General features: G+C 44.7%; 1 protein-coding gene across 2 annotated transcripts in view; it reads right to left on the bottom strand.

The window, feature by feature from the left end:
• Nucleotides 1–15,126, bottom strand: part of AOAH (acyloxyacyl hydrolase) — an 84,361-nt gene that overhangs the window by 59,327 nt on the left and 9,908 nt on the right. For both annotated transcript variants that reach the window (XM_040590200.1, XM_040590199.1), the window contains exons 3-5: nucleotides 9,713–9,808; nucleotides 5,183–5,243; nucleotides 4,005–4,104 (exon numbers count right to left, since the gene is read on the bottom strand). In XM_040590200.1, the coding sequence (XP_040446134.1) occupies nucleotides 4,005–4,104; nucleotides 5,183–5,243; nucleotides 9,713–9,808 (257 nt within the window). The remainder of the gene's footprint in view (nucleotides 1–4,004; nucleotides 4,105–5,182; nucleotides 5,244–9,712; nucleotides 9,809–15,126) is intronic.

Genomic DNA, 15,126 nt, shown 5'->3' with positions numbered 1-15,126 from the left:
TGGAGCTTAAGTTAAAATCTGCAGCCACAAGGTCTTTAACAATCCGGTGCAGAAAAGTGATGGGGAGCAGAAGAGGCACTCTGAAAGGCAGAAAGAGAAGTACAAGTTCCTTCCAACACAGACCGTTTAAGAGACTGCCAGCAGCAGGACTCCAGCGGTGAAGTCAAGCCATTACTCTGGCCCCAACAAAATCAATTAAAGTACTGCCATTTAACTGAACAGGCCAGCTGGCTTAAAACAATCTGCAGACAGGCTGAGAATAATCTCCTGCAAACCTGCTTGCTCCTGGGGCCAGAAGGGGAACTTGGTAGGCAGTGCCTAAAACACCTCACCCTATTTCAGCCCTTTCCACTTGCTAGAGAAAGGTATCACAGGACCTTGTGCAGAAAGCCCTCTACCATGTGAGCTAATAAACTTTTTTGAAAAAACATCTAGTCATCCTAAACCAGCCAGCTTGGATACCTGTACCCACTGTCACTGTTCTGGAGCAGTGCTGAAGCCAATGTTAGAGTATTTGCTGTTGATGCAGCTTAAACCACAAGGCGTATCACAACAGCTTTACAAACTGCCCAGTTTTCAGCTCCCTGTGGTAAGCCTACACTTCCAATGAGCAGTATTATTTTGCTTCCTGACTTGAAGGACTCCCAAGGTTGCTACCCTCAGACCAAAGGTAGAGGAGAATCTCTCACTGGGCAAGAAACATGCGGTGGGAGAGCCTACACATGTGCATCTCCCTGCGTTTGCAGCCCTGGCCCAGGTTCTGCTCTACAGGCCACTGGTGGCAACTTGGGACTCACAGGACCCCATTACGAGTGACATCTGCTCGTACAGCCCTTCTGGTGATCCAGGAGTGCCCCTTCCACTCTTACCCACCAACGTCAGGGGTCTGCTCCTGAAACTGCCCACGCGCAGGGCAGCCTGCCTTGCCCAAGCCCCCAGGGACCCGCCGCAACGGGGCTGCCCTCACCCCGGTTAGGTGCTCTCCTCCTCCAGCTCCGCACTGGAAGCATTTGTGCTCTGTGCGAACGGAGCAATATTTTTTATTCATAATTAGAGACAAGTCTCCTAGAATAATTGCGGAGTGCTAATGGCTCCAGGCAGGTTGGCAAAAAAAAATTAATTTGGGCTAATTTGTCAGAGACCAGGGAAGTATGTAATATAATGCACGTATCATTTACTCGGCTTGCAGCGTCTCCATTATGTAGATAGTTTGCAAGGCCTCTGAAGGAGGGGCTCCTTCTTCCTCAAGAAATGATCTCACTAGAACAACATCACAGAAACAGAACAAAATAAACTATAGACTGAGAAAGCAGCTACACACTGATATTTACTATCTCAAAGGCAATTAAAACCTGAACGTTATAATGCCTTCTAAGGGCATGTAACTCTATATTTATTTTACTCCCTCTGCCAGTACAAATATGATACTAATTCTGGGAAAACGGGCCTCCAGAATTCTAAATGAATAAACAAAGTACCTGAAAATCAATAGAGTTGAACAAAACAGTCATTAGTATTAAAGTCTTGTTCAAACACTTGGCAGGGGACTGCGCCAACATTTGCAGGTTCATATAACTGAAGTGATCAATCAAATTACAAACCAAAGAAGCAAATGTGAGGTAAACTGCATTTTATGCATTTTTGTCTCTGATTGTCTATTAATTTTTTCACCCATAATTCATCTTTACTCAGGCTGACTTGTCACAGAGTTACTGTCGACAATTTATCAACCACTTGAGCATAACTCTAAGCACAGCTCTTCTTCTCCCATTTCCCTCAGCCTCCTCATGCTGCCTCTGGGCACCAGACAAGCTATAAAGAAGGGCACAGTCAGGGCAGAAAAATCATTTTCTTGGTAGAGTTCCCTTACTCCTGGCAAGAAACACACCTTGACGGAAAGGGATTTAACTACTACTTGGAAGGGAGAGGATTTGGTTGAGCCAGTCACTCAGATGGACAGTCTCCAGGTCATGCATATGAATCCAAATTGAGTTTAAAAAAACAAAAGGGAAAACCACCGTCTTCAGTTGTTTTCCTTGCAGAAAGCGCAGCCACTGGAGCTGCTGCTGGAGGTGGAAGGAATCAACAGCTTGGTCCCTCACCTGCTCTGAGAGACGGGAAGAGCTACCAAAAGATTTGACAGCAGCCCCACGAGTGGCATCTTGTCCCCTCTGGCTGATAGGCCAAGCGTTTCATCATAGATCTTCTAATTTCTGCACAGGAGCCAGCTCAATTTAAACAGCTCTGCTTTCCAGACTTGTTAGCCCAGCTCACTGTGCAGCCACGGAGAGTCCATCCCTCTCTGCAGTTTGTTGCCTGCATCCTCTTTTACTTCAAGAAGCACCTTGTACTTCTGCTACCAGGAGAAGTCAGGGTGCAGCTTGGTGTCTACTTCTCTTTACTCCCCCCCACAACCAAGTGAGTCCATATGAAAATCTAATTCCCAGGCTGGCAGTGTGGTGTATGTGCAGCTGCTATTGCTACAGCTTCTGCTGTCCTCCTGGGTGACCTGTGACACTGGGGGCTGGGGAGACCTGCCAGCCTTTGTTGTACCTTTACCTTCAGGATTCCTCATTTAAATAACAATATTTTTTTAAAAAAAAAAAAAAAAGGCCCCACAGTTATAGACAGGGTCTTTGCTGCTCTGCAGGGGAGGGAAAAACCATGCAGTCACCAGGGCAGAAAGTGCTGGAGACTCATGAATGTTTGCAGGGTGAGTAAAGACCTGGCAATTATTCCGGGAGAGCTTGCAGTAGGGTAGCTCTGATGTACCTTGGCAAAGGGTGGAAAGACCCATGAACTGTTTTACCAGTTCAGATGCAGGATTCCTGAAGCAACCCATCTGATGAAGTTTGGGCAACATCCTGGTGGAGTTAAGTTAGTGTGGGCCCTCTCTGCTGCCTGCACTCTTCTTCTTTCGCCCTTGCCTGGTTGCACACCCATATATCTATGCTGGCATAGCATGGAGCATACTAGTCATATAGAACACACACCTGCTATAAAACAAATGTTACTGCCATTCTTGGAAGAAAAGTGTTTCTCCAGGTCTTAATATCAGCAGAACTAAATCTATCTTGGAGATGAAGTACAGCCCACCGAAGCCCATAAAAAGGCTTCGACTGATTTCAATAGCTGTTGAATGAGGCCCTGTGTAAAACCTCTTATGCAAACCTATAGAAATTGAACATGTCTTTATCCATCAAGATGCAGGGAAAAAGGTTTACAAAAATAGATGCCAAGTGAATCACTGGCTTTTCGACACTGCCAAACAACCACCATCACTCACAGGTTTTAGTGTGACCGGGGCTGCATGATGACTTGTAAAAAACAAACCAAAATTCCACAACCAAAATAATCCCCAAACAAACTAGACACCTACACAGATATGTATGTGTCTGAGTAGCAAAGGTCTAGGGCATGCAATCAAGTTACTGTGGCCTGACAAATAACCGTACATCAAAAAAGCAGTGGTAAATAAATGTTTCCAGCCTGTGGCAAAAGATTCTGCACGTTAGCTTAAGCTTCTTGCACTGGAGACTAATCCAAGTCAAATAGCCCTGCATTTGCATCGGGTAACTGGTGCCTACACAGGCTGCTACAGCAGATCAAGCAACGTAGGTCTAACTTGTCACGCCATGGTAACGCAGTGGTATCGAAGAACCTCAGCTGAGTATCTGGTTTGGGGCTATTGTACTGCTTAACAATAAAGTCTGGAGAAAATAAGATTTTATTTGCCCTGCTCTTCTTCTCTGACTCAGGCTGGTACGAGAGACTTTGGCCCTTTAATTCCCACTTTTCAACAACCATGTTGTTGATGGTCCACACAGCTAACGTGTTATGTACCATTCATTCAAACGGACATTTTCTAAAAGTGTCCAAACTCACAATGTTGACGTTTATTTCCCAGACAATGCATGTGTTCTGGAAGCCTCTGTACTGTTCAGTTGCAGCTTACAAGACCTTCCACAATCAGTAGCTTTGAAAAAAGCGGAAAACCAACTCACCTTTGGAGGAGGGTAGAGATGACAAAGTGGTTGTCCTGGATCCGGTTTACACAGCCTCAAGGAATGGCAGACCACATCGGCATTCATTTCCTTGTCTATGCTGAAGGAAACGGTGCATAAACAAAGACTGTTATGTTCTTCTGAGTGCTTGAAAGTAGAAGGTATTTCCATGGGAAGCTAAATCTCCCCAACACCAAACAATAACCTTAGCTCGCTTCACCGTGGCCCATAATTGCTGCTTATACAGTGTTGGGTCCTAACGATTTTCTGCCACAGCATCCTACTCAGTGTTTAAAATTGGATCCCAGGATTATGAAAAAGCACCGTGCTTTATATGCAGCACCTGAATCAAATACATTATGACTGTTTTTTAATCAATCGTAAGTCTGACAAAGATTTAAAGGTTAAAGTTAACGGATATGCAATTTGGCACATATGAATGTTCAATCATTAACTCAAGAAAATAGCCAGAAATCCTTCAAAGATCCTTAACCTTTAATCACCAAGCACAAGCGTTAGCATTGTTTCTTTCTTTTTGGGACACACCTCTGGTCTAATCAGGAATTAAATTAAAACGTTTGATTATACCACTTCTTAGTCCTGTAAGCACTTTGCAGTCCCTTGGCTAGTTTTAAAAATAAAAATAAAAACCCTAGAGAGGAAGAAGGTCTAGCAAAAGCTCTGTTAATTAAACTAAGAACTTTCAAAGAGGAATAAAATGACCTACATTTTATTTTTTCAATTTCATTACTTAGGAGGCTTCCCCAAGAGTGTGCATCAAGGTCGGGGCTGAGAGGATGTAGGGGTAAGGTACATTAAGGGTAAGGGAAAGTAAGAGCCAAGCATTACAGTAGTGTGACTCTGTAGAACCTGTGCACACACACACGGGTTATTCAAATTCCTGCCTCAGCCAAACAAGCCGAATTTCAAAAGGTAATTACATCAGATGGGCCTGATCTGAGATTCAAATGGAGTATGAAAATGGTTACCAGTGACAGTCTGTGTTTATTCACTCAGGAATAGCTGTGCCAAATGCCAAACCAGAATCACTCTCAAGCAATCTCTGCTTTAATAATAACACCGTGATTTTAAGAACGAAACCCCTACACTTCGACAGCACATCTGTACATGTCAAGAACAAAGTAAGCAAAGATCTGAGAGGATGCAGCAATACTTACAGTTCAGCTATGTGCGGTCCGTAAAGTTCAGCAAGTACATAACAGAAACCTTGCAGTGTTTCTAGGAAACATAATTTTTATAAAGTAATTGAGCACAGTGAAACTAGATTTGTAACAGTCAAAATACAGCAGGAGTTGTTCATTAAGGTGAATGCTGCTTTATCTTTACCTTAGGGGAAGGTGTGTGAATCTCCGACCTCAGCACGGCACCAGAAAATGGGAAAACCTGAACTTCTAACCTTGCCTAAAGCCCTTCTTTGGCTTTAGACAAGCCACATGGTAAAGGCTAAAAAGGATAACTAGTATTTTCTAAATGTTCTGAGCATGGCATCATGGAAAAGTCAAAACATGCATGCCGTAGCATCTTCTAAGCAGTTTAAACAAACAGCTCAGTAGGCTTGCAAGAAGAAAGAAAACAAATACATAACTCAAAGCGCAGAAGGTGATGTAGGGCTTGATGCTACTGCTAGAGCTGCCTTGGAGCTTCTAGGGGTTTGTGAGAATTAAAAGAGTATGTTTTGTGTAGAGCAGGAGCTGTGCAAGAGTAACTGCATTCAAACAAATATTTGACATTTTTCATCTGGCTTCTTTTCACAGCCTGTAGCCATGTGACTTTTTGGGATGACAGCTCAGGTGGCTTTCTTTAATCTGGGTAAAGTATGCCTGCCATAAGACAGCTCATCAGAGATTTCTTTAAGGTACTGTTGTAAAAAAAAGCACTTCCTGCACCCGAGCAAAGACACTTGTGGGAGAGATTGAATACAGGTAGGGCATGGTGGTAACATTGGTCTGATTGTTCCCACAAAGGAAAATTGACTGTTTCTTGGCCTGAACACATGAGAGCTGGTTAACCATGCACGTGTCCTGCAAAGGAGGTGTCAGGTCTTGTTTTGGCAGGGGTGGTGGTGGGAAAAGTCGTGAAGAGGCAGGCTCATACAAGCACAGTGACGACAAACTTGCAGCTTCTGAGATTCCCGAGATGTTGTTTTCTCTTGCATCTCTATTACTCGGACAGATAGCTATCTGTACTTGGGGAAGAAAACATACAGCGTCCTCATCTTTCCCCAAGAAAAGCCTTAGAAACCCCCAAAGCAACCTCTCCCTTCCAACTTTGGGCTGAATATTCAATTTTAACCAGTATCAGGCTGCACATGCCCGGAGCCAGGGATCTGGTGCATGCAAGGTGGGTAGTTTTGTTTTGGGGAGGGCACAAAACCTCACAGCTCTGACCCCATCAGTGGGCCTGGGTGTGCACTCACTCCCACAGCTGCTCTCCTGCCAGGACTACAGGCAACCTGGCTGGCAACCTGCACCCAAGAAAGGAGGACTGGGACCAGAAAGACATAGCAGGGAATGAAAAGACAATTTCCCCAACACCCTCCTACTCATAGGGTGTTGCAGGCAGCTTCTGTAATTAGGATAGCTGATTTTTCTTATCCTATGCCAGGTGTTTCATTTCAATCAAATTATTAGCTTCATTTCTTTGCCTCCTTTGCCACATAACTTCTCTCTATTGGCTCTTTAGAAGCAATCTGCAAGTTAAAAATTGGTCTCCTGGCTAGAATTAGATTTTATTCTTGTTCACCTAAAAGGAAAGACATTGCAGACATCAATAACCCTGCATTTGGTATCACTGCTGATTAAAACACCGTCTGATGAAGCTTGCCAGCAGGGCACCTGGCTCCCTGTAGTAGCCCGCGGGAGAAGGTGGCTGGCTTCCCCAGTGTGTCCCCAGTGCATCGCAGGCCATGGTCTCCATAAGAGCTTCCCAAACCAGCTGGTTTCCATAACGTTTCTGGCCCTGAAGGAGCCAGCTGGCTGCTGTAACCTGTACTGGTGGCTGTGAGGAGTGGTGGGTTTGGCTGGCTGTCAGCTCTGGGGAGCTGATGGTGGGGTCTGCTGGTCACGCTGATTTCCAGGCACTGATTTCCTTATGCATATAGGAAGCCTGACATGTAATTATCCTATGGTGTAAAAAATGATGGGTGGTAAGAAGAACAGCAATAACATAATATTATCATTGAGCCCATAGAGCCCTCTTGGAAGATACAGATGCCATTCAGGCTTTGGTTTCCAGCAAAACAAACCCAAGCCACGGGCAGTGGTTACAGGAGTCTCCCTTAAGCCAGCCTGCATTCATGTGGTCACAAACCTTTGGCTCTGCTAACACACACAACGAGAGGATATTGCAGAGAGACAGCTCTGTCAGGAAGAAGCTGTGCAAGTCAGAAAGGAGCCGGGGAGAGAGAGAGAAAATGATTAATAACTTTGAGTGTTCAGGGGCAAGGGAAGAGCTTAAACCAAACTAAAAGGTGGAAAATTTAGAGAAAATCTAAAGTATGCTTGCTTTTGCCCTGCTTCAGATAAAAGATCCCCCTAACTGTCCTGTTCTTAAGTGATAAAAGTCTGGAAGGTTTCCCTCTATAGCTTCACAGTCTGAGAAACACAAATTCTGGCTGAATCCCAGAGAATAAATATTTGCAAGAAAGATGTTATTAATCATGTTGCCATTTCCACTTGAGCTCTAAGGTGTTTACACAGCAGTGGCCACCACAGAAGCAATGCGTGACTCAGAGGCAATGCCGGAGGCAGATGGTCTCAAAGCACATTTCAGATATCAGACACCTCTGTTTCATCAGGCAGACAGCCAGTATCCAGGTAAACATACATTCTTGCTAACAGCATCTCTTACACTGTAAATACTGCCCATTCCCCCAAACATGGCCTTTCTGTCTTCTCAAGAACCTCCTTCACTCATGGTGTTACTGTTCTTATTTTCACAGGTTTATTGGCCATGTTGCCTGAATCACACACATTGCAAATATTTCCATATAAAAAGGATATGATTGTGTTTTCTACACAGCCTATGGGATTGAGTGGGATTGATGGGTACTGAACTTTTCTCTCTCTTTTCCTCCAAACATTGTTTTTGTTCTTGAACATCATATAACTTTACCAAAGGCTTGATCCAGCCCCAAATTGATTGCAATTGAAATTACAGGAGGCCCTTGAAAATCCCACGTGAGTTCTTATTCCTTTTTTGGCCCTAGGAAAAGCCCCATTGCTATTAATTTGTCACTGTTATTCTTCCAATCAGTTCTTGCAATCATGTAACAATAATGAAATTGTTCCTTCAGGTGAAATGGCATGTCCTGTTTTGGTAGGTTTGCTCCTTGTAAGCATCCAAAACTTTCCTATTGTTCCAAGCAGCAAGAGGAAGCCTACACCTCCTGGGACAGGATAAATTGGGTTACACTGTAACTCCCACACAATCCATAGGATTTTTCATTCCTTTCAAGTTCAGGGTCAGTTCTTTTCTATTGGGTGTATCCATGCATCTCATAGAAGGTAACTGGATTATACAGATTTAACTAAAGGGATAATAGGATTTTATATGTGTAAAGAATGGCAGCTGAAAAGAAATATCTTGACACGTCAGCAGAACAAGGTCCACCAGGTGAATCATGAACATAGAGCTAGCATGTCATATTTTAAAGAAGACGACTGTATTTTAATAGCAGGATCAGTGCTTCTAATTGTAACTTCATGGTTATGTGCCTGTAATTTAAAACACTGAGGATATGACTTATGGAATAGAAATCAGATAAGCATCATTCTATCAATGAATGAATCCCAGCAATTACCTCCCTGCCCTATCCTGCATCAGGAGATTCTCTCTTGGAAAGGAGGGAATTAATATTCTACACACATCTTCTGTGAAACTAGGGTTACAAAGCAAGATGGTTTCTCAGAGATACAATTTGTGAAGTCCTATAAAAATGACTTTAATGAAGAATCCTAAGCCATCCTTTTACATTCATAGCATTAAAAAGATATGTGAGATCTAGTTAAATAGTTATAGGATTGGTCTGTGAGGCACAAAGCTACTCTGGCATTCAAACTGTTCTCTATTTAGGGCTGTGTATTCGGACAGCTAAGGTCCTTTGGGCAGATAAAATAAGGGGCAGAAAAAGGGGAGTCTACATATATTCACATGGATTAGCTATTGCTTTTGAAATTTGTATCATCAGTTACATTTCAATAGTTTTTCTGTGCAGACCAAATGCTCACATCTTACACCTGTCAACCTCATCTCATTTTTGAGATTCTACAACAGTGGCTTCCTATACCCGCTGAAAATGTTTTCATCTTCACAGTTGCTATAAAACCCTGTATCAACAAGAAACAGGAGTGGCTGGGCCATACAGCGACTCTATTCTTAAGCTGCTAACAAAGAGACAAAGCGGAGGAACAGGGAGGGAAGAGGTCTGCATGTGTTGGTCCTCACATGTATGTGGGCTTAATACATCCCCCTTCACTCTAACTCTGGGACAAAATCTCAGCTCTGAAGCAAAGTGAGCCATGACACTGACTTCCCTGCGGATAGCACCTTGCTGTCTTTCAGCTACATTCATTTGAGATGCTGCAAGAGAAGTAGATAAAGTCTTTCAGACTCCACATGTGAGTTTTTAATTAACAGAGAAATACAGCAGTACCAACATAACATATAGTGTATTATTTGGTACTTACCAGGTATGTAGTTGCACAGTCTCTCCGTGGCTGCCTTTACTGTACTGTTGTGCCACTGTGCAAGCTGTTCGATTACAGACACCACAAGCACACATCCTTCAAACAAACAAAAAGAGTGAATATGGTTATCTGTGAAGTGTGATGAAGCACCCCACATCACAGAAGTATTTCAGGCATCGTTGGGCATTTCATTTCTTGAGATACTCTGGGGCAGATGAGCGTTCAAGGGGAAAATCCATGAATTTCTGTCTTTACTGTCTTTACTCAAAACCTGTAAGTTATCCTGTAAGAGAGGATGCCAGTGCCAGAGGAGGGCACAGAATATCCTGGCTTTTACAGCACTGGATGTTGCTCCTGGAAAAACAATTTTCCATCCTTTCAAGGATGAAAATCAAGGAGCCAGGGGGGTGGCCACTGTTACAGCTGCTGGCTTGGCCACCTGCTCTCTTGTTATTTCTCACAAGAAAAAAGGCACAGGTCTGTTCTTGATAGGGCTTTTATACCTCTCCACACAAGTCACACAGAGCTACTGAAACTGAAAACCAAATGGGTATGACTGCCTGCGGAAGAGACATCATGAAGCAGATATATGTGTTAAACACCACAAAGCATCCGTGGCATCATTTCTTCACAGACTTTCCTCTGAAGCTGCTCAGCATGCTCGGGGCTGCTGGGCCCAGCCACACAATTCCTAAAGCCAAACTGTCTTCAGAGTTCATCCTTCTCTCCTTCGTGACTGAAAAGAAACCATTTCCTATGACTTATGAAGCTTGTTCTTTCTCATTGCTAACCTGGGTGCAAGCAGTGCTAAAGCCTAGTTGCTCCTTGGACTAGCTGTGGCTGAGACCCAAGAACTTGCACACCGTAGTGAAGCATTTCTTGGGATGTGCAGCACTTTTTCTGACGTTTATGGGATTAAGCAGGTTCAATGCAATCCCCACATAGCAATCATTCAAAATCCACATCATGACCGTAAGTGGTTCATATTGAGTTGGTTTTAAAATGCTGTACTCCAGCATTGTGCTTTCTCTTTCTGCAGTGGCTTCACCATTTTATAAAGAAGCTACATTTGGTAATGCAAAGTCTAACCAATACAGACCTGGTAACCAGGGTGAGGTCCCTGCCTGGACTCAGAACCTGTATAACAGAAGTGGGTATCCCAGGCAGCCAGGAGACGAGGGGCTGGGACACCAGTTTTCAGCACCCTGAATAAAGATTTCTCTTTGACATCCCTGTAGCTGAACCCTGTTTTCTCCCCTCTGCAAGAAATCTCAGTGCTCAGGACTTGCTCTGACGGTCTGGAAATGGAGGTGAGCTGCAGCATTTGGATGTCGCTGCAGACCCACCTTTTTCCAAAGCTCAAGAGCATTAATGTTCAGGTTTTCAGACTGGCACAACTCTTCAAAGTGAGCTTTTAAATTCCTTCCAGGTACCTATGCCTATGTGCTATTAAATCAAAGTGCTGTTTTTCAACGTAAATAACTTTGATGCTCCTATGGATCAAGTAGCAAGTGATAGAGGAGGTAATACAATTGGAACTTGCTGTAAGACCAATACCTTTGAGTCTTCTATTACTTCTTCTACCCCAAATACAGTAATTCAGTGGAAATCACAATGAACTTGCCATCTCTTTTGCGAGCATAAAAGCCCACTTCTCCATACTTATTAAATAAAACACTCACTCAAAGTCCTCTGCGGAATGATTTATAAAGCATGCTAAGAGCCATTACCTCCAGTCAGCCTAGAAGAATAAGAGAATAAATGGAGACAGATGCAACCAAGAAAAAACCCTGAAGCAAGCCATTCTCTTCTCTGCCCCACCCCCCTCCCCAAATAGCCAGAGGCTAACCCAAGGAATTAGCAGTTAATTAAAACACGATAGCTCATAAAGAGGAGGAGAAAAAAGTAGAATAATAAAGACCCAGGCTAAAACCAAAGAGGACATCCAATCTGGAGGCTAAAGCATGCACAGGACTTGGGTTTGAAGAACAACCCAGGGCCATCTGGTCCCTGGTTAACCACCAGCAGGTGCCTTAGCACAGTCTCATCCCATGCCATGCCCCAGACATTGCCTGTGCTTGTGCTAGGGACCACTCCCCAGAGCACGCTTGGACAAGAACACCCAGTCAAGGCAGCAGGGGAATTGCACCCTGCAAGAGACTTCAGCTGTCTGGGTGCAAGCCATGCCCTGCACTGGCTCCAGAGACAGAAAACAGACCCTGGCTTATTTGCAAGGGTAGCGTGAGCAGAGACACGCTGGACCAACTCCATTGCTTAGCACTGAGAGAGCAGTGCACATCCTTAAAACACACTGGAAACACACCTAAAAGCCATTGCATAACTTGGTTCTCACAAGGCCACATTATTAAGACACCTGAGCAACCTACAGACAACCGAGACTACCCTTCCCCTGCCTTCTGTGCCTGTTTTATTCATGAGGATGGAGGCTCAGAAAAATTAGATGACCCAAATAATGTCTTAACCAAAAAAACACTTTTTGATGTGGATAAAAGATGCCTTTCTTCTGTTACCAAGGTCAGACCTTCATCTAACAATCTTGCTGTCTAGAAGTCAGAAAGACAAAAAGGAGTAAGTCCAAGCAGAAAGATGGGAAAGGAGCTAGTCCTTTGATATTTCCTAAAGGAGACAGCTTTTGTTGGTTTACCTCTCATTCTTTTCCACCAGGAGCTTGAGGAAGCTATGAATGAGGATATGCCAGCTCTTAGCAGACAGGGCTCCAGGAGTCCATGAGATGTGAAGATAAGGAGAAGTGAAGGAAACTCAGGAGACACTGAGGTTAGAAAAGTTAGGAGAGGATGATGCTTCACCAGGCAGAGGAGCTGGGAGAGCAAACAGTCCCCAAAACACAGGCTGATGCAGAACTGAACACATGGGCAAGTGAGCAACAGCAATGGAGCAGACACCAATGCAGCTTGAGGAGTAGCATGGCTTGACCAGAATGCAAAATTGCAAGCCTGAGTGGAAAGCAAGGGAAAAGCCCCCATAGCAGAGGTGTGAGCTCAGACACACGGGGGCAGGTGAAAACTGAGGTGATATGGGATTTCATGTCCCTGAGGCTCAGTAACCTGTCATGCCAGGGAGCTGACAGCGTCACCAACTGCAGCAGAGAAATGAAGCTCATTTTGCCTGTGCTGTGTAACCCAGCACTCCTGCACCTTCAGTCAGGACCTGCCAGCACACTTTGCAGAGAGGACAGAGTCCTCCTCTCTCAGACCCCAGCTCCCCCATCCTCCCTGCTACTTCTTCCACCCGGCCTGCTTGCTGAGCACCCCCACCAAGTGGTACGGGAACAGGGGGTTCTGCCTGGCTCTAGTTTCTAAGTCTGTCTCCTGCCTCCAGCACACCCTCATCCACTGTGGGACCAGAGGGTGCCAGGCACCACTGCAATGTAACTTGCAGACCGCCGCCGATGGAGGTGGGATGCTGCCCGCCTGCCCTCACCACCCACACTGCAGCTCACGCTTCCCGTGTCGTGGCAGGTCTGCTCCAGCTGCCAGCAGATATCAACATCTGCAATGTCTCTGCTCTCAGCTGCAGCATCCTTGGGTGCCAAAATGTTGGCTCCAGTGCTGCAAGGAGAGATTTTATTCCAGTGTAAAATCTGGCCTGATAAAAACATCAATGTAACAAGTCAACCCCCTCTGAACAGGAGAGACCAGCTCATAACACGGCCCCACGCTGCAGATGAGGCAGGTGAGGAAAGCGTGTCTTTTCTCTGAAATAGAGTTACTCACCCCAAGCGCAGGCTCAGCAGCCTGCCTAATGATTCATCTCAGGGTGGGGGTGCAAAGAGGCTCCTCTCTCTCTGCCTCAGACATTGCCCCCGTCATTCTCATTTTCATTACCACAGTGAGGTCTTCTCACCTCCAGTAGAGTCAGTGCAAAGAAAGGGGCTTACGGGCAAACGGTCTGAGTGCTTGAAATCCAGGAAGTTGGGCTTGGGATAAAAAATACCCCTGGTGCTCCATTTCCTCTGTTATGCAAGAAGACAGTCTCCACTGAAGATGTGTTTCTCATGTTTGTCAAAGTACCACAGAGGGAAGACAAAAAAAACCCAACTATTTTGTTCGGCTTTGCCAGACAGAAACAGAATTCTTAATCACAAACACAATCATGCAGGTAACCCTACTCATGGAGCGGTCTCCCAGCAATTAAATCGAAATTTTTCATGTTGATTAAGTCAGTCAGACACTTCTGTGCCTATTGAACCAAGCCCAAAAGGAGATTTGCCTTGCATGAGAATTAACGGAGCCATCGCTGAGTTTGTGCGGTACTTAATGCAGTTCCTTGGGCTACTAGATGCTATATGAATGTAAACAACAATAATAATAGCCTGACTACTTGGGAAAAACGCACAGAGCTGAACTTAAATGTTTGCTCTCATAAACTAGTCTTTACCATCACAGAGAAGATGCTTCTGGTCACGCTATTAGACCCTCCCCACCTCGGGCACCCACAGACCACACCTCAGTTACTCAAATGCTCCCCCACAAACGCCCTTATTCCAGATCAAACACTACGCTTCACAGGACAAGCTGATTAAGAAAGTTTGACTGATTTTCAAAGGGATCTGCAGTTCCACTTGGGGCATCCTTAGCCTCAGGCACCATGGTCCTGGACCAAGATGCAAGTCTCTGGACCTGCATTTGGGGAGTCTTCCCACCCCCCGGTGGGAAAGGTGCTCCCTGGGAACACGTGCCACCAATGCGTGCCGTCGGCTGATCTTCTTTTTGTTTCCCTCATCTACCTGGGTTTTCATCAGGTGTCCTTGGTCCACCTCTCTTCACTCCTCATGGTCTGCTGGCATCTCTCATCGCCCTGCCATGGGCCATGCCCCAGGGATTGCCGGCTTGAGTTCTGGCTCTGCTGGCCTCAAAGCCTTTCATTTAGACTGATGACATTGGGAGCAGCTTTTGGGATGGAGACTGTAAATTACTAAGGAAAAAGTCTGAACCCTGGGAGGAGGGAGAAGGAGTTTCTAAGGGGATTCACTGTAGTTGAGGGAGTCTAACCCACCCAGGCTCCCTGTTTTTTTGGATAAAATTGTGCTGTCCCCCAGTAATTCAGATTCATCCTTTAGGAGAATCTATCTTCTGTGTTGGGCTATAGGCAAAACCTCAAGAGGTTAGTGTCTATAAATTAAAGTTAATTCAGACTACCCTTGCTCCTACTACAAACCTGCTCTCTTTTAATCATATGTATCATCTTCCTCTGGATTTAGTAACAAAAAGAATTTACTGTTGGTTGCAGCTTAAGAAGCCACTACCTCTAATGAAATAAACAGAAATCTCCCTGCACACCAAATATAATCAGAAATGCTAACCAGTTATTTTAGCCTTTAATGGGTCTTAATTCTGCTGGCTAAAAATGGAAAATAATTAGTTAGCTAAAAA

This window comes from Falco naumanni, chromosome 4 (genome assembly GCF_017639655.2).
Source record: "Falco naumanni isolate bFalNau1 chromosome 4, bFalNau1.pat, whole genome shotgun sequence".
Classification (NCBI taxonomy): domain Eukaryota; kingdom Metazoa; phylum Chordata; class Aves; order Falconiformes; family Falconidae; genus Falco; species Falco naumanni.
Note: the sequence above shows the minus strand (reverse complement) of the source record. Positions and strands in the feature narration are given on the sequence as shown.